A 24,465-nucleotide genomic window follows, 5' to 3' on the forward strand; every position below is an offset into this window, starting at 1 on the left:
GAAGGAAACCCGGATGGGTGGATAATATTGCGACGTGGGCTGAGGGAGACTTGAAGAAAGCCGGAGTAGAAGCCAAATGATGCCAATGACCCACCAACGCTATGTGACAAACATATTCAAGCCCCCCCCAGTATCATGACTTTATAGTTTTTGCACCTCTGTAATTTGCCTGAAATGTGTTCCTCTCTCTCAGGCTTGTCCAACCCTTTTTTGTGGGGGGCCATATTTCCATTTTATTCTCATTCGGGGGGGCCAATGAGCAGATTTCAGAAACGTGAACAAAATATCATGTTTGAAACAAAAACTTTCTGAGCAAAACAGTAAAGTCAAAGCAACAAATTGATCATTTAAAGAGGAATTATAAAAATGACCATTAGAGTGCAGTGTGTTATTGTGTGCTGTGCTCACTCCCAGTCTCATGATGGTCTCACTCACCATCACCCATTGTGAAAGTGGCTGAGAGTTTTATGTGAGTACGTCGGTATGAGGGTGACAGAATCCTCTGACAGGGAATAAACCAGGCACTCTCGATCACTCGCTCTTTTGCTCGCTCTCTTTGTCACACACTGTCAACACCCTCTCCTTTGTGGGGGGTCACTTCATTCGCTATCCAGGCACTTTGTCTTCTCACCCCCCACCTCCCCGGGCTCAACAGCCTCTAACGCTCCCCAGGCCCCACAGCACCACCACCCTGTGCTCTACTCTCCCCGGGCCCCACAGTCTCTCTCTCTCCCCGGGCCCCACAGTCTCTCTCTCTCCCCGGGCCCCACAGTCTCTCTCTCTCCCCGGACCCCAGTCTCTCTCTCTCCCCGGGCCCCACAGTCTCTCTCCCCGGGTCCCACAGTCTCTCTCTCCCCGGGCCCCACAGTCTCTCTCTCCCCGGGCCCCACAGTCTCTCTCTCTCTCCCCGGGCCCCACAGTCTCTTTTTCCCTGGGCCCCACAGTCTTGTAGTGATATTTACATGGGTATGTACATAAGGGGTTAATGGGAAATTTAAAGATCACTAGGGGGCAGCACTGGCGGGTATAAAAGCAGACGGAAGCCTCTCTTGGTGATTAGACTGTGACGAGAGCAGGAGCATAGATCTAGCTCAGGGCTACTAGTGTGGTCAGACATAGCTACTGTATATAAACGTTGTAACCTTTCTACTGGTATTGATCGTAAAGTAAGAACTCACGCAGTTTTTAAATTCTGTTACTCAATAAACCTTTCAATACCTCTGGACGACTTCGAGCCTTCTTCATCAAGATGCAGAAAGCCTCTGCAGCAACTGGATTGAGTAACGCATGTTACATACAGTCGTGCTACCAAACACACTACAGTAAGATAACAAAAGATGGTACCAGGCTGGCTTTAAACAAACAATACTAGCTAGATTAGGTTAGAGAAAAGAAAGAAAAAGAACAGAAATTAAAGTACTGACCGCTCGACTGTGGAAGACTTCGCAGCATTTGGATCATAGACAACCAGCCAACATGGTGGAACACGTGCAAACTCCACAGCAGCTGAAAACTACCGGTAACTTAAATAGTAACTAGACAATGTTTAAACAACAGTTGCAAATATATATGGCAGCTACTGACTTAAACACGGCCTCCGATGAGAGAAAGATTGCGTTGCTACTAGCAAGGGCAGGCCAGCAAGCTATAGACATTTATAACTCTTTCACTTACGTTGAAAATGAAGACAAAACTAAATTTCAAGTCATACTCGCAAAATTTGAAGAACACTGTTAAACACAGTCTAATGAAATCTGGGAAAGATTTAACCTATGCAGCAGGTTCCAAAAAAACGGCGAATCAATCTGTCATTTTGTCACAGATCACAGATTAATAGCACAAAGCTGTAACTATGCTGATTTAACAGATTCCATCATCAGAGATCAATTAATCTATGGACTCTCCGATGAACACTGAAGGGAATCCCTAATGCAACAAAATGATTTAACTCTAAAAACCACCATAGCAAAGTGCACAGCGCAAGAACAAAAGACACAGCAGTACCTTGAGTTTCTTCAGAAAAAAAACGGGGAGAAATTCCTCCACGAGGTGGAAGAAGTCAAAATGGTGTCCTCTCCTCACTGGCATCTTCTTCCGGCCGCCAGCTCCAATTCAAATATGTACGCGCATGTGCACAGTCAAGAGAGTCGCGACCCGGCGAGATCCTGTTCTGCTCATGCACACGAAGCTGTGCATGCGCACTACGCAAAATACCGAACTCAGCCAGAGGAGCGATATGCGCAATTGCTTCCTACGCATGATATCACGAACGTTATGACGTGCTACCGCTGTGGCAACGCCCACTTAAAAGGGAAATGTCCTGCACAAGGGAAAATATGTTTAAAGTGTTCCAAACTGAATCATTTCGCCTCCCAGTGTAAGTCAACAGCGAAATATCACTCTCCAACACAGAAACATGCAAACTTCAAGGTTCGCACAGTGGATCCAATTGAAAACCAAACACCCAAAGAAAATTGTTCCGACCACGAAGATTTCCACTCCCGGGAGAACACATACTTCCTCGGAATAATAGGTTCGGCAGAGGAACTTCAAGCGCCGACCACAAATCCTCAATACGTTAATGCCATTGACTCCAAAAGTGAATGGAACGCCACGGTGCAAGTGAACAACTTCCCAATTACGTTCAAGTTTGACACTGGAGCGTCCGCAAACTTGATGACAAGCAAAGGTCTCGCATCCATCCCAGGGACACACGAGATGATACCTGCTGCATGCAAGTTAACAGACTACAATGACAACCAGATCACCTCAAGAAGATCATATCATCTACAAGTAGTCGATAAGAGGGTCACGAAAGGACTACGCTTCAAGATCGTGGACGACAAAAAGACATCACTGTTAGGTGCTCAAGCCTGCAAGGACTTGCGACTGGTCCAGAGAATATTCATGCACACAAATGACTCATCACGACTAGACGATGGCATCCAACTGCTGCTCAGCGAGTATCCCAACATCTTTCATGGCATGGGTACGTTACCTTACAAGTACAAAATCCTGCTCAAGGAAGATGCAAAACCTGTCATTCATCCACCTAGGAAGGTACCAGCTCCCTTGCGGGACAGGCTAAAATCAGAGCTCCTATGCCTACAATCTCAAGGCATAATATCAAAGGTCACACAGCCGACTGACTGTGTCAGCTTGCTGGTGTTTGTCAAGAAGCTATCAGGTGACCTCAGAATCTGTTTAGATCCCAAAGATCTGAACAAAAACATTCGCAGGGAACACTACCCCATTCCCAAGCGAGAGGAGATAACATGTGAAATGGCAAACGCTCGCATCTTCACCAAACTTGATGCTTCCCAAGGCTTCTGACAGATGCAGCTCGACGATTCCAGCAGACTGTTGTGTACGTTCAATACGCCGTTTGGATGATACTGCTATAATCGCAAGCCTTTCGGGATCCTCTCCGCATCCAAAATCTTTCACAGAGTCATGGAGCAGATGACGGAGGGCATTGAAGGGGTCAAGAGTATATGTCGATGACATCATCATATGGTCAACGACAGAAGAAGACCACATTGCTCGATTAAGACAAGTCTTCAAACAAATTCACCAATTTGGGTTGAAACTCAACCAATCCAAGTGCACCTTCGCACACTCATCTCTGACCTTCTTTGGTGACACCATATCAGCGCAAGGGTTGAGGCCAGATAATGAAAAGATCGCGGCAATCCAGAACATGCAGCAGCCAAGAGACAAGAAAGCTGTGCTCCGGTTTCTTGGATTCATCAACTTCCTAGTCAAGTTTATACCAAACATATCAACAAGGACGTCAGCATTACGAAACGTGATAAGGAAGGACACAGAGTTTGACTGGACTCCACGCCACCAAGAAGAGTGGGTGGATCTAAAGCACCAATTGATGGCAGCTCCAACTCTGACATTCTTCGACCCAACAAAACCCACAAAGATCTCCTTGATGCCAGTCACCATGGAATTGGTGCGGTACTCCTCCAACAGGATGACCAGTTGGACTGGGTCCCAGTTGCATATGCGTCCAGAGCGATGACCGCCACAGAGTGCAGGTATGTACAGGCAGAAAAGGAGTGCCTGGGGCTGATCACAGGTATAACAAAATTTCACCACTGTGTACGGCCTTCCCACGTTCCTAGTTGAGACTGATCATAGACCGCTGGTCAACATAATTGAAAAAAATCTCAATGATATGACGCTGCGCCTACAACGCATGATGATGAAGCTGAGGAGGTATGACTTCACACTGGTCTACACTCCTGGAAAGGACCTCATCACAGCTGACACACTGTCCCGAGCCATTGACACTGACAGCTCACCTCCTGCGTCCATTGACGATGTAGAAGCTCAAGCCCAGTGTGCAGAGAGACTCTCCCGGCATCTGACGAGAAGCTGCAGCAAATTCGTCTGGCGACATGAGAAGATGCGACCTTGCTCCAGGTCGTGCACAACCTTCAGCATGCCTGGCCAAAAGGACGGTGCCCGCAGTTCCAAAACATCAAAACTGAACTGTCAGTAGTGGATGGATAAATATTGAGAAATGACAGAATCGTCATTCCACTAACGCTCAGGTCAGACATACTCCGCAGGATTCATGAGGGACATCTCGGAATCGAAAAATGCAAAAGAAGAGCAAGGCAATCCGTGTACTGGCCTGGGATAAATGAGGACATTACAAACATGATACTCACATGTGAGACGTGTCAAAAACATCAACCGCACAATGCAAGGAGCCACTCCAGCAGCATGAGATGGCTACGTCACCGTGGAAGAAAGTTGGCATAGACTTGTTTCACTCCATGGGTCAAGACTATGTTCTCATCGTTGACTATTACTCCAACTTTCCGGAAGTAATGAAACTCCCGGATCTCACGTCCTCATCAGTTATCAAAGCCTGCAAGGAAACATTCTCGAGGCATGGTATTCCATTAACAGTCATGTCCGATAATAGTCCTTGCTTTGCGAGCTGGGAGTGGACGGAATTCTCCAAGAAATACAACTTTAAACACATGACATCAAGTCCACACTTTCCCCAATCCAACGGCAAAGTAGAGAAAGGTGTACACATTATCAAACAACTCATAAGCAAGGCCACTGACTCGAATTCCGACATACACTTGGCTCTATTATCATACATATCATCACCGTTGAGCTCAGGGCTATCACCAGCTCAAATGGTCTTCAATCGTGATGTGAGAACAATGCTACCAGCGTTACACTTCAGCAATCCTGATCACTCACAAGTGCTTGACAAGATACAACACCAACGTCACAAACAAAAGCAGCACTATGACCGGCATGCAAAATCGCTGCAACCATTAGCGGTCAATGACATGGTTCGACTGCAGCACCCAGGTGGAGGATGGTCCAACACGGCAACAGTGCTACGACAAGCAGCACCACGATCATACATTGTGAAGTCTGACGGCGGTGTGTTGTTCAGACGCAATCGACGAGACCTGCTAAAGGTTCCACTTCCTGAACCTGTCTTTCCGACATTAAATCTACAGCACTCACTCAACACGTGACACCATCAGCCGGTGAACAGACGGACATTAAAACCTCAGTGTTTCCATTACACTTAGGAGATCAACTCGAATCAGACGCACACACAACCGTCTGAACCTGTGAACATTGGACTGATGCAATCATTGATTTGCACACGACACCAACTATGTTTGTTCAATTCTAGAAACAACACTGAAACTATGTAAAAAAGAAAAAAAGGGGGAATGAAGTGATTTTTACATGGGTATGTACATAAGGGGTTAATGGGAAATTGAAAGATGACATGGGGGCAGCACTGGCGGGTATAAAAGCAGACACAAGCGGCTCTCTGGTGATTAGACTGTGACAAGAGCAGGAGCATAGATCTAGCTCAGGGCTACTAGTGTGGCCAGACATAGCTACTGTATATAAACGTTGTAACCTTTCTACTGGTATTGATCTTAAAGTAAGAACTCACGCAGTTGTTAAATTCTGTTACTCAATAAACCTGTTACATACAGTAGTGCTACCAAACACACTACAGTAAGATAACAAAATAAGTCTCTCTTTTGCCTTGGGCCCCACAGCCTCTCTTTCTCCCTGGACCCTTCCTTTCATCCCCGGGCACCACACTATCTCTCTCTCTTTCTCTCTCCCCCTGGGCCCACAGTCTCTCTCTCTTTCTCTCTCTCTTTCTCTCTCCCTGGCCCCACAGTCTCTCTTTGCCCGGGCCCCGCAGTCTCTCCCTCTTCCTAGGCCCCACAGCGCCTTTCCCTCTCTCTAGATCCCGCAGTCGGTCTCTCTCTCCCTGCACCCTACAGAGTCTCTCTCACTCCCTGAACCCTGCAGTCTCTCTCCCTGGGCCCCACAGTATCTTTCTTTCTCTCTCTTCCTCCTCCTCTTCCTCCTTCACTCCCCTCCCCTCTCAAGATAGTGCATTCCACCCCAACGCACCTCATCTTCCACACTCCAAGTGCGGCCCCTTTTCATCCACGGAAAATCAACCTTAGCCTGCAATTTACCAGTCTTGGTCTGATCAACTAACCCAAAGTCTGTTTTTATATTGACTTAAGAAACACTTCCATGTCAAACAGCAAACAATATGCAACATCAGAACAATCATCCCACAATTAGAACAATCTGAATGATTGTGTGTACTGTGGTAATGGATTATTCTTTGGGTTAACATTGCAAAACAAGACTTCCAGATTTGTAATGTTGGCAAATAGCTGAGGGGCAATTTATCATGGCTAATCCACCTAATCTGCACAACTTTGGACTGTGGGAGGAAACCGGAGTACCCGGAGGAAACCCATGCAGACATGAGTCTGCGAGAAAGTGCAAACTTCACACCCGAGGCAGGAATTGAACCTGGATCCCTGGAGCTGTGAGGCAGCAGTGCTAACCACTATGCCGCTCCGAAAAAACGCTGTCGGCACCCCAGAAGAAAGGGAGTGAAGGTCGGTCGCAAACAAGAAAAGATTAACTATAATACATTCCCCCTCATCCCTGCTATACCTTTACACTAACAGTGGGCTAAACAGCTGGCTTGTAATGCAGAACAATGCCAGCAGCACGGTTCAATTCTCGTACCAGCCTCCAGATCAGGCGCCGGAATGTGGCGACTAGGAGCTTTTCACAGTAACTTCATTGAAGCCTACTTGTGACAATAAGCAATTATTATTATTACTGCGAGGCCAGGATATAGTAGACATGGAGAGGATGTTTCCACTTGTAGGTAAAACTGGAACCAGAGGACACAATCTCAGACTAAAGGGATGATCCTTTACAACAGAGATGAGGAGGAATTTCTTCAGCCAGAGGGTGGTGAATCTGTGGAACACTTTGCCGCAGACGGCTGTGGAGGCCAAATACTGAGTGTCTTTAAGACAGAGATAGATTGGTTCTTGATTGAAAAGGGGATCAGGAGTTATGGGGAGAAGGCAGGAGAATGGGGATGAGAAAATATCAGCCATGATTGAATGGCGGAGCAGACTCAATGGGCCGAGTGGCCTAATTCTGATCCTATATCTTATGGTCTTTTGTATACAAATTTGCAAGAATAACACAAGTTACACCGTTATCTTTTTTTAAAATATTTTTATTTTCCTTTTTCACATTTTCTCCCAAATTTGCACCCACCACCAATAAACAATAATCAGTAACTAATATAATGTCAATCCCCATATCAATAACAACGATCCCATCCTCCCACTAAACCCCAAACATTAGCCCGCATGTTCACATAAACAAATGACAAAAAGGAATCAGGAATCACCCATAGTCGCCATTATCACACACCGCCCTCCTCCCCCCAACCCTACCAACGCCCCCCCCCCCAAACTAATGTTCGCTGTTATCCAGGGAGACCATCCCATCTTGCCAGATCAGCTTTCACCCTCCCCACCAAACTATAAATGTTATACCTGCGGAGCCCCCCCTCCCCCACTCCCAGGCAACCTGCAACCCCAGGTATCTAAAGTGAGTCCCTGCCCTACGGAATGGCCCCCACCCCCGGCCGAGACACCACAAAATACTCACTCTTGACTCGATTTAATTTGAACCCCGAGAAAGACCCAAACACCTGAAGCAGGCTCCAATATTCCCCCTATTGACACACTCGGTTCTGACACATATAACAAGTCATCGGCATATAACAACACCCTATGCTCTGTCCGTCCGTTCCCCCCCCCCCCCGCACTATCCCATTCCATACCTCTGAACTTCTTAATGCGATGGCCAACTGCTTAATCGCGAGTGCAAACAGCAGGGGGGACATAGGACATCCCTGCCTCGTCCCACGGTGGAGAGAAAAGTATCTCAAGCTGATGTTGTTTGTGCGGACACTCGCCTTCGGCTCCTTATATAGTAGCTTTACCCAGTTCACAAATCTTGGTCCAATCCCAAACCGCTCTAGAACTGCCATCAAGTACCCCCATTCTACCCGGTCAAACGCCTTCTCAGCGCCCAATGCCACAACCACCTCTGTTTCCTTCCCCTCCGTCAGTGCCATAATGACGTTTAATACCCTTCTATCGTTCGAAAAGAGATGCCTCCCTCTCACGAACCCCTTCTGATCGTCACCTATCGCCTTCAGGAGGCACTCCTCCAGCCTACCTGCCAGTACCTTCGCCAATACTTTCAGAAGTGTTATGGGCCTATATGACCCACACTCCGTCGGGTGCTTACCTTTTTTAAGCAAAAGGGACATCGATGCCTGACCCAAAATTGTAACAGCCCCTTCCCTATCGCCTCTTCAAACATCCCCACCATCAGCGGTACCTGCTTATCCTTGAATTTTTTTTAATATTCCACCGGAAACCTATCCGGCCATGCCACCTTCCCTGACTGCATCCTCCCAATCGCATCCTTTATCTCCTGCTCCACTATCGCCCCCTCTAATGTAGCCCTGTCCCCCTCCCTAACATCGGGTACTCCAGCCCATCTAGAAATTCCTGCATCTCCCGGTCTCCCCCAGGTGGCTCTGACCTGTACAACCTCTCATAGAATTTCTCAAAGACCTTGTTAATCAGATCCGGAGCCACCACCAACTTCCCTGCCCTGTCCCTCACCTGAACAATTTCCCTTACCACCGCCTCCCTCAGAGGCTGACCCACTAACATACTTATCTCCATGCTCGTAAACTGCACCCCTTGCTCGCCTCAGTTGGCGCAACGCCTTGTTATAACGTTATTTTATACTCTATGTTTTCAGTAAGTGCACAATCCATTTAAACCAACAGGTGACCTGTGGTCAGACACACCACACTCTGAAACCAAGTGACCGATGCCACCCAGTATAGCATCTGTGGATTTCTCATCAAATCCCCCCAGATGCTAGTCATACTGTGAGCCAACTGGTCTCCATGGAACTCTGACTTGCACGCAAGGGTTTCCAAACTCCACTCTCGATGGACACACTTTGGAATCTTCTCACACAAGGCTTTCTCTCAGATACCTTCACCAAGGAGCCATATCCATAATTTCAACCTCCCCTTTTGGTATTCCTCTGCCCTGGATTACCATGTGCGTGCAAGCTTCCACAGGATCTGTCAGGTTCCCAGCCACGTCAACAGGATACCACTGATTCACAGGCTGTATTAAGGTGTCACTAACCTTAGGATTACATTGGATGTCTGATTTCTCATTTCCAGGTCTGCACCTTGCAGCCCTGTCTTTAACTAGGAGCCTCTCTCTTCCCTTTTAACTTCGGTAACTTCAGATTCTGGTTCTTTGTCCCTTTGACTTCAGTCTGCCTAGGACTTACCTCTCTTTCATTCCTGGGTTTCTGGAACTTTCTGTTTTTTCGCCTCTTACTTTATTATCTTACCTCCGCTGACAAACCTCTGTAGAAAGCTTCTTGCTTCTCGGTTACCTGGTTCCAGACTGATTTAAGTGCTTCAGCTTTTCAGTGCGAGGCTCTGGTTGCCAAGTAACATCTAAGGGTTTTTTTTTTACCCACTGTAACTGCTTTTATATCATAAGCCCTGAATTACAATGCAGTGAAACTAAACTATAGACTTGTAGGCACCTTTGTTTCACATGAAGCTAACTGAAGTTTTAACCTTTTCATAGCAGACAAATACAAAAACACAAATTAAGCTTAATCTTAAATTTGTACCTGATTTCAATACCCACAAATGCAAATATGTATGAATTATTTAAACTAGCTCTGCTCCCTAACAGCATTCAAATGACCAATTATGACCGTATTTCCCAAAAGAGAGAGTGAGACAGTGGGATTAGTTTTGGGTTTGTCTAGCAAACAGTTGGCAAAGCCCTGATGGGACAATTATCTTGCTTACTACTGTAATGCTAACATACTCTCTTTGTTTATCATGCTGATGGATGGATGAAACGGGAATAAAAGGTGTTGCTTTGTCTTTAGTGAGATACTTGACAATATACTGTCACTCTGCTAATTGCTGCCTTAGTTTAGTTTTGGAGGTATAAAATGCATTTCAGTAAGTGTATTAGAAAAGGCATAGACACATTTTGAAAGTTAGCGTACACATTCACAGAAAAATCAACAGTAATGACATCTGTGAAAGTAAAATACACTTAATTGTTAATTGGTGTAGTATAGCTGAAACAAATGAAAGATCACAAAAGGATTTAAATCATCATAGAATCATAGAATTTACAGTGCAGAAAGAAGCCATTCGGCCCATCGAGTCTGCACCGGCTCTTGGAAAGAGCACCCTACCCAAGGTCAACACCTCCACCCTATCCCCATAACCCAGTAACCCCACCCAACACTAAGGGCAATTTTGGACACTAAGGGCAATTTATCATGGCCAATCCACCTAACCTGCACATCTTTGGACTGTGGGAGGAAACCGGTGCACCCGGGGGAAACCCACGCACACACGGGGAGGATGTGCAGACTCCGCACAGACAGTGACCCAAGCCGGAATCGAACCTGGGACCCTGGAGCTGTGAAGCAATTGTGCTATCCACAATGCTACCATGTGTTGTGTAACATTGCAAAGACTGCATGCTTATGAAGCTCTCATTACTATTAACACTTGTGCCATGTGGCCTTATGGTTTCCTGTTAATTAGGCTGTGTGGGTAACAACAATACAAAAATGGATCTGTCTAAACTATATGAATCATTTCTCCTCAAAAAGATTCACATAAATTATAATAAATACTGATTTATTTATTTTGTTTCTTCCAAATACAATCCCAGCTGCTTGAAAAAGGTAAAACTTCTAATCTGGTTCAGCACTGATTCACATTTGGTGAGTTTAGATATCTACTTCTCATATCCAGATTTCTATCTAATTGTGTGAAATATTAGATACAATAAGCATAGTGAGAGAAGAAATACTGGAGGGACTGACATCCTTGAAGGTGGATAAATCATCAGGGCTAGATGGATTGTATCCCAGGCTGTTGAAGGAAGCCAGGGAGGAAATAATGCATGCTCTGAGGATCATTTTCCAATGCTCACTTGATACAGGCGAGGTCCCAGAACATTGGAGCTCTGCGAATGTTGTGTGCCATTATTTTAAAAGGGTACAAGGAATAGGCCAGAAAACTGTAGTCTGGTCAGTCTGTCTTCAGTGGTGAGAAAATTATTGAAAACAATTCTGAGGCAGGATAAATTGTTGCTTAGAAAGGCATGGATTGATCAGGGACAGTCAGCATGGTTTTGTTAGGGGAAGGACTGGTGGACAAGGTTTCTAGAAAGCATATGGAATGCTCTCCTTTGTTGGGCAAGGTATTGAATATAAAAGAAGGGATGTAATTCTGGAACTGCAAAAACCGCTGGTTATACCACAGCTGGAATTTTGTCTGCAGTTCTGGTCACTACATAACAAGAAGGAGATAAATGCACTAGAGCGAGTGCAGAGGAGATTTACAAGAATGTTGCCAGGGCTTGATAACTGCAGCTATGAGACGGGGTTTGATAGGTCCGGATTGTTTTCCTTAGAACAGAGGGTGCTCTGTGATGATCTACTTGAGATATACAAAATTATGAGGGGCCTAGATAGGGTAGACAGGAAAGACTCAATTCCACGAGCTGAGGAGTAAGTTTCCAGGAGGCAAAGATTTAAGGTGATGGGGAGAAGGAGTAGGACATGAGGAAAATTCTTTTCATTCGGACTGTGATGGACGTCTGGAATTCACTGCCTAAGTTGGTGGTGAGGCTACAATACTCAACTCATTTAAAAGGCACCTGGACCTGGACCTATAGTGCTGTAACCGGCAAGACCATGGACCAGATATTGGAAAGGGAGATTAAAATGAGCGGCTAATTTCTTTTTCACTTTTTTAACTGGTGCAGACATAACGGAGTGGTCTCTTTCTGCACTGTAACATTTTCTATGGTTCTACAGCTGAAATCTATGAGATTATGAAGCAAATATTTTAATCGTGGAACCATTTGATTTGATTTGATTTATTATTGTCACATGTATTGGTATACAGTGAAAAGTATTGTTTCTTGCATGCTTTACAAACAATGCATACCGTACATAGGGAAGGAAGGAGAGACTGCAGAATATAATGTTACAGTTTTATAGCAAGGTGTAGAGAAAAGATCAACTTAATACGAGGTAGGTCTATTCAAAAGTCTGATGACAGTAGGGAAGAAGCTGTACTTGAGTCGGTTGGTACATGACCTCAAACTTTGGTGAATTTTTCCTGACGGAAGAAGGTGGAAGAGAGTATGCCCGGGGTGCGTGGGGTCCTTAATTATGCTGACTGCCTTTCCGAGGCAGCGGGAATTACAGAGAGAGTCAATAGATGGGAGGCTAGTTTGCGTGATGGATTGGGCTACATTCACAACCTTTTGTAGATTCCTGTGGCCTTGGGCAGAGCAGGCTCCATACCAAGCTGTGATACAATCAGAAAGAATGGTTTCTATGGTGCATCTGTAGAAGTTGGTGAGAGTCGTAGCTGACATGCCAAATTTCCTTCGTCTTCTGAGAAAGTAGAGTCGTTGGTGGGCTTTCTTAACTATAGTATCAGCATGGGGGGACCAGGACAGGCTGTTGGTGATCTGTACACCTAAAAACGTGAAGCTCTCGACCCTTTCTACTTCATTCCCATTGATGTAGACATGTTCTCCACTATGCTTCCTGAGGTCGATGACAATCTCCTTCGTTTTGTTGACGTTGAGGGAGAGATTATTGTCGTCGCACCAGGTCACCAGATTCTCTATCTCATTCCTGTACTCTGTCTCGTCATTGTTTGAAACCCGACCCGATAGTGGTGTCATCAGCAAATTTGAAAATCGAGTTGGAGGGGAATTTGGCCGCACAGTCATAGGTGTATAAGGAGTATAATAGGGGCTGAGGACACAGCCTTGTGGGACACCGGTGTTGAGGATGATCATGGAGGAGGTGTTGTTGCCTATCCTTACTAATTGTGGCCTGTGGGTTAGAAAGTTCAGGATCCAGTCGCAGAGGGAGGAGCCGAGGCCAAGGCCACGGAGTTTGGAGATGAGTTTTGTAGGAATGATGGTGTTGAAGGCTGAGCTGTAGTTGATAAATGGAAGTCTGGCATGTGTCTTTGTTATCCAGATGTTCCAGGGTAGAGTGCAGGGCCATGGAGATGGCGTGTGCTGTGGAGCTGTTACAGCGGTAGGCGAACTGTAGTGGATCAAGGCAATCCGGAGTTGATTCGTGCCATGACTAACCTTTCGAAGCACTTCATGATGATGGATGTCAGAGACACTGGACGATAGTCATTAAGGCATGCTGCTTGGCTTTTCTTTGGTACAGGGATGATGGTTGTCTTCTTGAAGCAGATAGGGACCTCAGATTGTTGGAAAGAGAGGTTGAAGATGTCTGCGAAAACCCCCGCCAGCAGATTCCGCGCAAGACCTGAGTGCTCGTCCAGATATCCCATGGCTTTCCATGGGCCAGTGGCTTTCCGTGGGTTGACCTTCGAGAAGGCTACTCTGACATCTGAATGAATGATCATCTCCGATGAAAAATGAAATGAAATGAAAATCACTTATTGTCACGAGTAGGCTTCAATGAAGTTACTGTGAAAAGCCCCTAGTCACCACATTCCGGCGCCTGGTACGGGAATTGAACCGTGCTGCTGGCCTGCCTTTGTCTGCTTTAAAAGCCAGCGATTTAGCCCAGTGAGCTAAACCAGATACAAGTTTATCCGGGGCTTCTGGGGTGGAGGACTTGTTCTCGCTGACCTCTTGCTCAAAGCGTTGAGCTCATCAGGGAGGGGTGCATTGGAGCCGGAGATTTTATATGCCTTCATTTTGTAGCCCGTTATGTCTTGCAGACCTTGTCATAGATGGCGGGGGTCCATGTGGCTAGCCTGGGACTTGGGCTTGGTCCGGTACTGTCTTTTGCCATCTTTGATAGGTTTCTTTAGATCATATCTGGCATTCCATTACTAGATTCATTGTTTTACTGATTTGAACCAAGGTAACTGTGCTATTTGCTATCTGTTCTCTTCATTTCACACACAATTTTCCAGTTAATGGGACTGTAACCCTACTTTACCGTTATGGCAGTGGGCTAATGTTCTTCCCACGTGGAGAAGTACAGTCCTCCCTTGGTCCTGGCCCTCTTGATGAGATTGGGAGCATCATGTTGCTATGAAACCTAAGTGTTTCTAGAAACAAAGGAGTGAGTTCTTACACAATATATGGAAAGCAATTTCTGAGCATGCCCTACCTTTGCAAGATGACACGAGTTTTATGTATCAAGGCCTGAACACGTCTATGCAGATTGTTCGATCAACAAGGCAATCAAGGGTTGTGAGGGGGGGGGGGGGGGGGGGGGGGGGGGGCAGCAGGAAAGTGGAGTTAAAGCCCCAATCACCTCATTGATGTTCTTACTGAATGATGAGCAGGATCAAGTGGCCAAACGGCCTACTCCTGCTCCTAATTCTTATGATCCTAAGATCTGGTATGTTTCTCTTTCTCTCTCTCCCTCACTCCCTAATATATTGAATGTTTCTAATTCCTTTTTTAAAAGGTTAATCAATAACTGGAACAGATTCAGAAGATCTTATTTAAATTTACAAGCATGGAAGGACTGGCTAATAGAATGGAATCTAAAAGAGAGGTAGGATTTTGAGCAAGCAAACTGGCATTTAACCTCTAATATTGACAACATCTGCATACAAATTCTAAAATCATAAAGGAAGATGTTTATGTAGCATTAGATATATCTGTGATGCCTCTTTATTTACATGTTGCCCATCAGCCTGAGAGTGTCCCTGTTGCAATTTTTCTTCTGGTGCATCAAGGGGTGGAAACAGGTCCCCTGCCCGTCCACTCTCAGTAATCTAGATTTCCATGCTTAAAACTCTGGAATTTCTAGGCCTCTGAGCAGAGATTTGGACCCCAGAATCCTCTCAACTACAGGGACTGCTTAACTTCTATCTTCACAATATTCCCTATTTCTGCCAGTAAGACACGATCTTTATGACTTTCAGACTCAATCATTCCATTCAAATCCTTTCTTCCCTTTCTCCGCAAACTCCAACGTGTTCAAACCTCTGCCACATGCATCCCAATCCCATGTTAAGTCACCCTTTCCTCCCGACTTAAATTGTCCCCTTGTTCCCCAATACATTCAAGATAAAACCCTTGCTCTCACCTTTCAAATCCATAATTCACCTCTATATCCCCAAGCATGCCCCTCAACCCGACCCAACACGTATCTGAATCTGGTCTTCTATGTATTATTCCCCAACACTTGATCATTCCTTCATTTGTGGCACACTCTCTTCAGCTGCTTGGGTTCTGCTCTGCAATTCCCTCTCTGAATCTCCATTGACCTCTTCTCCTTAAGAATAAAAAAAAAATCATGTTGGTGACCCATCTCACCCCTCCTAACCTTCCTTTTCCTGGAGGAAGCCCATTTTCCTCACGTGTATCTGAAGCATCTTGGAAGTTGGGATTTTCCAGTCCCGCCCTCAGCAGGAATCCTTGCAGGCAGGATGGAAAATTTGACGGACTGGCCAAAGTTCCGTTGACTTCGGGCTGGATCAGAAAGCTCTTCACCTTCCAAGTGGAAATAAATATGAGTTTTTCTGGTTATTATCTCGTTGATAACTCGGCTTGCTCTGTCTTACGTTTCCAGATTGGTTCCTGGAGGGAGTATCAGATGTAAAGATAAGAAAAAGGATTATTCTGTTTACTAGCAATATAAAACCAATGTAGGTCAGAGAGGAAGGAGGTGATACGTGACCTGCTATGGAATCGGATAGATGCGCCAGTTTTGATCCTTATGGAACATGTGTTTGATGGTCATATAGTCCGAAGCAGTTGGTTACTGCTGCTGACGGCTAAGTGTGCAACCACATGTTATCACAAAATGTGGCTTGCTAGGCCATTTAAGGGTCAAGCACATTGTTGTGGGTCTTGAGTCACATGGAGGCCAGACAGGCCAAATAAGGATGGCAGATTTCCTTCCTTAAAAAATACTAATGAACAAGATGGATTTTTATGACAACCATTGAATTCAAAATTCACCATCTGCCATAGTGGAATTGGAATCCAGATCCTCAGAGCATTATCCTGGGTCTCTGAATTTATAGCCCAGTGACAATACCACTACACCATCACCAATAATTTAGGGAAAATTATTTTTTCTGCTCCACTTCATGCGGTTTTATTGAGTGGGGCAAGGATTTTCCAGGAAATGTCATACTTTCTCTGATGTTCTGCAGATCTATCCAGCCTGAAGATCTTCCTGATGAATCCCCAGCTGTGGAAGTCTTTCTATTGAAAGAAAATGATGAATACTTTGCAGGTACCTTGGCAGCAGAAAATACCACCTTATAGAATCATAAAATAGACAGTGCAGGAGGCCATTCAGCCCATCGAATCTGCACTGGCCCTCGGAAAGAGCACCCTACTTAATCCCACGCCTCCTCCCTATCCCCGTAATTTCAGTAACCCGACCTAACCTTTTGAACACTAAGGGGCAATTCAGCATGGCCAATCCACCTAACCTGTACAACTTTGGACTGTGGGAGGAAACCGGAGCACCCGAAGGAAACCCACGCAGACACGGGGAGAAAGTGCAAACTCCACAGTCAGTCACCCGAGGCCGGAATTGAACTCTGGAGCTGTGAGGCAGCAGTGCTAACCACTGTGCCGCCCCTTGTTTGATCTGAAGAGTTTACTTTTATCTGTTGCACATCTCAGTCACTTGTTTTCCCAAAATAAAAAAGCAGCTCCATTGTAAATTCAATAACTTTCTCCACCTATCCATCACTATTTGTGATGTGGAAGATGCCGGAGTTGGACTGGGGTGAGCACAGTACGAAATCTTACAACACCAGGTTAAAGTCCAACAGGTTTGTTTCGATGTCACTAGCTTTCACCTGAGGAAGGAGCAGCGCTCCGAAAGCTAGTAACATCGAAACAAACCTGTTGGACTTTAACCTGGTGTTGTAAGATTTCGTACTGTGATCACTATTTGTGTAAGAGGCAAATTGGCCGAACATTTGCTCCCGGGTCAGGGGTGCAAAATCAGAACAATTCCAGGCTCCCCAAACGCAGCCGAGGCAAAAGTGCCCCAGAGCTTTGGAGTCTCATTATTGGAGGGTGCCGGGGTTTATGGCAGTTGTGGCTGCTGATCCCAGAATGAATGTGGAGACTGCAGGGTGCAGAGGGGCCCTGGGTGAAAAGCCTGCCTCAAAACAGTGAACAAAACAATGAAACAAAAAACAGCCCTCCCCATCACCCTTCTCAGCCCCCACACATTCATCATGCCCCAGGCATGCCTTCCTCCTACCATTCATACAATCCATGCCAACCTATGCCTGCTGACCCACCCCCATGGTCCTTCATACCCTCCATGTGAATCTATGCCTGCCCCTATTTTATTTTATAAACTCCTATGTCTCTCCACCCACCCCATGGCATTTTATAACCTCCATGCCAACTTAGTGCCAATTTATGCCAACCCATCGCTCACCACCCTTTGCCCTTATATCTACCATGCAACTCACCCAATATCTATCAGGGGCAGACCTCAGGACCCATGCCGAGGTTTAATTATGTTCTTAAATGCCTATTGATGAGTTCACTAGTGATATACAAATAAGATTGGAATTTATATCTCCACTCCAAAGATTTTGCAACCACTTGAACCTGCTAATCAGGTTCTGATGGACACCCCACTGTGATAATGAAAGGTTGTGAAATCAATTATGCAGCACTAATCCTGTCAACAGACAAAGAAATAAAAAACTGCTTTTTTTAAACACTACAGACAATTCTCCTACCCCCCAAATATTTAAAGGGAAGGAGATTTAAAGGCCTTGACAGCTTGACAACTGTGACTGTTCTCTTGAAAGTTCATTTTGATGCCTGTGCTAGCCCATTAGGGGGAGGGGGAGGGGAAGAGTCCAGAATCAGTCATCACAATCTGAGAATATGGGGTAAACCATTTGGGCCTGAGATGAGGAGGAATTTCTTCACCCAGAGAGTGGTGAGCCTGTGGAATTCTCTTAGAAAGCAGTTGAGGCCAAAACATTGTGGGCCGTATTCTCCGTTTCCAAGACTAAGTGCTGACACCGAGACTGAATGGCATGAGTTATATGGCCCTGAAAGTGGTGTAAGTCCTGGAGCGATCCAGGACATCCTAATGGGCTAGCACAGGCATCACATGGAACGAGTGCAAGTCCATTGAACACTGGCATGTGATTCTCCAGGGTTGGGATTAGCACTGGAGAGCCTGACAAGCAGGAGCTGCATATCGGCACTTCACTCCCCACACACCCTCATCCCAGCCAAGATGGCACTGGTTGCGCTGGAGCACACTCATCCCATTGATGGGTCAGCTGGGACTAGAAGGTACCTAGGGGAGTTAGCCTGGGGAGGCATCCATATAACCTGTGCACTACATTTACAGTGGGCAGTCAGCGCGTGCGCAGCTGCATAGCTGCCTTGCACTCCCGAAACCACAGCTCACCTTTTGGCCCTCACCCGCTACTCCTCCCAGCCCTGGTAGAAGCCCCCAGCCACTGGCGCAACTGTCAGCACATTATAGCGATGTTGGACACTTTTTGTACTCTGTCTCTCTCCCTCAGCAGCCATGGCGCCTGTTTCCCGATTTTAAGTACCACAAGTGAACCTCGCCGTCGGTAATTTCTCCTGGCGGAGCATCATAGGGGGTCCGGAAATTACCATGTCGGGCCCTTTAATGATATGCCAGTGCCGTTTATTGTATAATTTGCAATCCACACCTGTGCAGCGTGGAATGCATTCATGACGCTCTGGAGGCACCGGAGCATGGCATTCCATTGGGCGCCCGGCGCCGGCATCAATTTTCGGCTGACCTATCATATTTACGGATTCCGGCATCACTGGAAGGAGAATCCAGCCAAGAAGGAAATAGATATAGCTCATGGGGCTAAAAGAATCAAAGGATATAGGGAGAAAGTGGGAACAGTTTACTGAGTTGGATGATCAGCCATGATCACAACGAGTAGCAGAGCAGTCTCGAAGGGCTGAATGGCCTACTCTGGTTTTTATTTTCTATGTTCCTTTTGACAACACTCTTGAGTGTTATGATGAGCTTGACAGTTCTAGGGAGTTTATGCACTTTTTATGTACTCTCCTGTCTACTTTTAACAACCCCAAAGGGCACGGTACCTCTGCTAAAAGTGTCCTGGGGTCACATCCGTAAGGGTAATTTACCGGTGCAAAAGTATACACCACCCCTCTAAAGAACTGTGGGAGCTCTAGTCATTCTACCATGTCTAAAGTTCACAATTTTTCAAATATCCCACTAAGTAATTAGATCAGCCTGAGTCAACTGTAGTTTAGCATGTCCAGTTGCAACTGTGAACCATCCATGTGCAACATAGAACCCTTCCCCCGCCTCCCCACCCAGAACCACCACCTCGCCACAAAAGTGCTGCAAAAATGATTGTGTTCAGGGGCAGAACTTCCATATTTGGGCCTCTGCTGCCTTTTCGTAAAAATGGAGAGACCCTCCACCTTTGCAAACTTCAGGTCAAAATGATGGTTCACTTTCACTGTTGTGAATTTGGTTCCATGATTCATGGTTACAAAAATAACTTGTTCTAAATTGAACTCTTAATTTCCACGTTTCCTCAGATTCTCCTTGTACCTTAAATTTGGGTCTTTGATCCCTGATATCATTTTTTAAAAATTCATTTATGGACGTCGTTGGTTAGGCCAGTATTTATTGCCCATCCCTAGATGTCCTTCAGAAGGTGGTGGTGAGTTGCCTTCTTGAACCACTGCAGTTCTTGAAGTGTGGGTATACCCACTGTGCTGTTAGGGAGGGAGATCCAGGATGTTGCCCCAATGACAGTGAAGGAACGGTGACATATATCCAAGTCAGGGTGGTGAGTGACTTGGAGTGGAACCTCCAGGTGGTGGTGTTGCCAGGTATCTGCTGCTCTTGCCCTTCCAGATGGTAGTGGTCGAAGGTTTGGAAGGTGCTGCCTAAGGAGCCTTAGTGAGTTGTAGTATGGTGAGCACTGTAACATCTGTACATTCTTAAGATCTTAATTTGTTGTAGCTTTGCTATCTCAGCATTGTTTACGAATCAACTTTGTCGTGCTTCAGGAAACTTTCTGTTTTTAGCTGAGTGAGATAGTTTTGACACTGAAATGCACAAGGACAAATGTGCATCATGTTTGGATAAAAATCTCAATTTCATTCACATGACTATTTAGAGCTTGGGGAATTGAGTGATCACAAGTTACCAGAATATTCTTTCATCTCCAAGGCTAGGAACTGAATTCATCCCAAATTGATAGGAGGAAGGTCTCCTACCAACTTTAATGTGCTACCCAGTGTCCAAAAATTCAGGCTTTAACACAATTGCATCAAAATAATTTGAAGTGACAATTTAAAATGTGAGCTTGTACATGAATAATATTCCCACTATGAGAATTCTTCTGAGGCTCGAAATTAAATTTCAATGCACACTAAAATGCCATTTACTTGTTTACTTAGACTCAACTGAGCCTCGGACTCCAAGGCCACTGTCTGTCAACTACAGAGTTGGACAGGTCTTCACACACAAGCAGGACAGATACTATGGTGTAATTGTGGGCTGGGATGAGAGAGCAAAAGCCCCAGAAGAGTGGCTTAATGAAAGATATTCATCAAACATGCAGGTATGAGAGGGATGCACAAAGGAACCTTTGTTGAATGCGCTGGTGTCTGTTGAGATATCTGTCCACATACTATTTATTTCTCATTACTAAGATAATAACAGTTTAACAGCAGGAACGCTTTGCAAGAAAAAGCTTTATCTTTTCATGTATTTTGGATCAAATTTACTGAATTATCTGTCTGAAGTTCAGATGGATCTAGCCTGCCATTGATATCCATTTACACTCCGGTGTCAGGATTTTATTGACCTTTGGAAGTTGCGAGAGAGGGTGAAATAAGATTGAGCATCATGACAGTAGCACCATGCCACAACCTTGCCTGCTCCCACTGCAATTTTACCAGTGGTGGGGGAGGTTGGTGCCAAGTGTCTGGGACACCAGATGAAACCTGACGGATTGGTGGCGGTCAAGTGAATGGGTCCCTTTTAGTCACTGTGCTCATCTGAGGCACCACCCCTCCATGGTAATTCTCCCACCCTAGCTTGGCTCCAGTGAGAAATCATACTTACCTTTAAGACTGGCCTTCATTGGCAAGGGGAGGTGGTGGCAGAGTGGTATTGTCACTGGACTAATAAACCAGAGACCCAGAGCAATGCTTTGGGGACCCAAAATCAAATCCCACCACTGCAGATGGTGAAGTTTGAATTAAATAAAAACTTGGAATTAAAAGACTAACAATGACTGTGAAACCATTGTTGATTGTCAATAAAAACCCATCTGGTTCACTAATGTCCTTTAGGGAAGGAACCTGCCAATCTTACCCAGTCTGGCCTCCATGTGACTCCAGACCCACAGCAATGTGGTTGACTCTTAACTGCCCCCTCAAGGGCAACTGGGCAATAAATGCTGGTACGGCCTGCAACACCCACGTCCCATGGAACAAATTAAAAAGCCCTCTTCTTTAAGGCTGCCAACAGTGATCATGGCTCCAGATAGCACTGCTGGAACAAGGTAGCTCTCAACCCTCAGATTGGCTGGCAGCTCTCAGAGGTGGGACTTCCTCTCCAGCGGGGCGAAAGGCCTGCCTCGTGCCAAGGACGGTCTGTTGGCCATAAATTGCCTATGGGAACGCAGACGCTAAGTTACTGACCAAGATCTTGGCATCTAGAATTGAGGATTGTGTACCGGACGTGATTGCGGAGGACCAAACCGGGTTCATAAAGGGCAGGCAACTGGTGGCCAATCTAAGGAGGCTGCTCAATGTGATTAAGATGCCCCCGGAGAGCAGGGAGGCAGAGATAGTGGTAGCAATGGATGCCGAAAAGGCTTTCGACTGGGTTGAGTGGGACTATTTATTGGAGGTGCTGGGACGTTTTGGGTTCAGGGTGGGATTCATTGACTGGCTATATCAGGCCCCAGAGGCTAGTGTGAGGACAAACAGGACGACATCTGACTACTTCAGACTGCACCACGGGACTAGACAGGGATGCCCTCTCTCTCCACTGCTGTTTGCGCTGGCTATAGAGCCGCTGGCAATTTCTCTGAGAGCTTCAAGGGACTGGAAAGGGCTGTTCCGGGGAGGAGTGGAACATAAAGTCTCGTTACATGCTGTCAGACCCAATGACGGGGATGGATGGAATCATGGAAACCCTGAGGGAATTTGGTCGGTTCTCAGGATATAAATTGAACATGGCAAAGAGCGAGATGTGGGTCGTGCAGGCGAGTGGTCAGGAGAGTAGGCTGAGGGGGCTGTCGTTCAGGCTGGTAGGGGAAAGCTTCCGATATTTAGGGATACAAGTAGCGCGAGACTAGGGTAAGTTGCATAAGCTAACTTGTCCCGGTTGGTGGAGCAAGTGAGGGACGAGTTCCGGAGATGGGACGCGCTCCCATTGTCATTGATGGGGAGAGTGCAGATGGTGAAGATATCGATTCTTCCGAGATTCTTGTTCATATTTCAATGTCTCCCCATCTTCATCCCGCAGTCGTTCTTTAAGAGGCTCGATAAACAGGGAATTTGCAGAGACCCCGGAGGAGGAATTGTACAGGGAGAGGAGACGACTCCAGACGGAGTTTGACCTTCTGACCACCAGAAAGGCGGAGGTACTGTGGAGGAAGGCACAGGGGAGGAGGTATGAATATGGGGAAAAGGCTAGTCGCCTGTTGGCTCATCAATTGCGAAAGAGGGCAGCAGCGAGGGAGATAGGAGGAATTAGAGACGAAAGGGGAGACACGGTGCGAAGGGCAGGAAAGATAAATGAGGTGTTCAAGACCTTTTATGAGGAACTGTATAGGTCTCAACCCCCAGAGGGAGAGGAGGGGATGCGGCAGTTCCTGGACCAATTGAGGTTCCCAAAAGTGGAGGAGCAGGAGGTGGTAGGCCTGGGGGCACCGATTGAGGTGGACGAGGTCATTAAGGGACTGGGAAGCATGCAAGCAGGGAAGGCCCCGGGGCCAGACGGGTTCCCGGTGGAATATTACAGAAAATATGTGGACTTGTTGGCCCCGTTGATGGCGAGGACGTTCAATGAGGCCAGGGAAGGGGGGACTCCACCCCCGACGATGTCGGAGGCGACGATATCGCTAATTTTGAAGAGGGACAAAGATCCGTTGCAGTGCGGGTCCTATAGACCTATTTTACTATTGAACGTGGATGCCAAATTGCTGGCAAAGGTACTGGCATCGAGGATAGAGGACTGTGTCCCGGGGGTGGTGCACGAAGACCAGACAGGGTTCGTAAAAGGGAGACAACTGAATGTTAACGTGCGACGACTATTAGGGGTGATAATGATGCCCCCAGTGGAGGGGGAGGCAGAGATAGTGGCGGCAATGGACGCAGAGAAGGCATTTGATAGGGTGGAGTGGGAGTATTTATGGGAAGTGTTAAGGAGGTTTGGGTTTGGGAACGGGTTTATTAGCTGGGTTAGACTTCTTTATGGGGCTCCAACGGCAAGCGTAGTTACAGGTCGACATAGATCGGAGTATTTCCGACTATATAGGGGAACAAGACAGGGATGCCCGCTGTCTCCATTGTTGTTCGCGTTGGCAATTGAACCTCTGGCCATGGCGTTGAGAGACTCCAGGAAATGGAGAGGGGTGATTAGAGGGGGAGAAGAACACCGAGTCTCGTTATACGCGGATGACCTATTGTTATACGTGTCGGACCCAGCGGGGGGGATGATAGAGGTTATGCGAATTTTGAGGGTGTTCGGGGAAGTCTTGGGGTATAGGCTAAACATGGGGACGAGTGAATTATTTGTGATACATCCAGGGGACCAGAGTAGAGAGATAGAAGGCTTGCCGCTAAGGAAAGTGGAAAGAAACTTCCGATACCTGGGGATTCAGATCGCTAGGAGCTGGGGAACCTTGCACAGACTTAATCTGACACGGCTGGTAGAACAAATGGAGGAGGACTTCAAGAGGTGGGACATGCAGCCTCTATCGCTGGC

The 24,465-nt window shown here is 46.3% G+C and overlaps 1 protein-coding gene across 1 annotated transcript in view; it reads left to right on the forward strand.

Moving 5' to 3' along the window:
* The window catches only part of LOC140410966 (uncharacterized), a 57,802-nt gene that overhangs the window by 21,199 nt on the left and 12,138 nt on the right, over positions 1-24,465 (forward strand). Inside the window, exons 4-6 of the mRNA XM_072499828.1 lie at positions 14,941-15,030; positions 16,643-16,725; positions 20,919-21,082. Of these exons, the coding sequence (XP_072355929.1) occupies positions 14,941-15,030; positions 16,643-16,725; positions 20,919-21,082 (337 nt within the window). The remainder of the gene's footprint in view (positions 1-14,940; positions 15,031-16,642; positions 16,726-20,918; positions 21,083-24,465) is intronic.

Source organism: Scyliorhinus torazame, chromosome 4, assembly GCF_047496885.1.
Source record: "Scyliorhinus torazame isolate Kashiwa2021f chromosome 4, sScyTor2.1, whole genome shotgun sequence".
NCBI classification, from domain to species: Eukaryota; Metazoa; Chordata; class Chondrichthyes; order Carcharhiniformes; family Scyliorhinidae; genus Scyliorhinus; species Scyliorhinus torazame.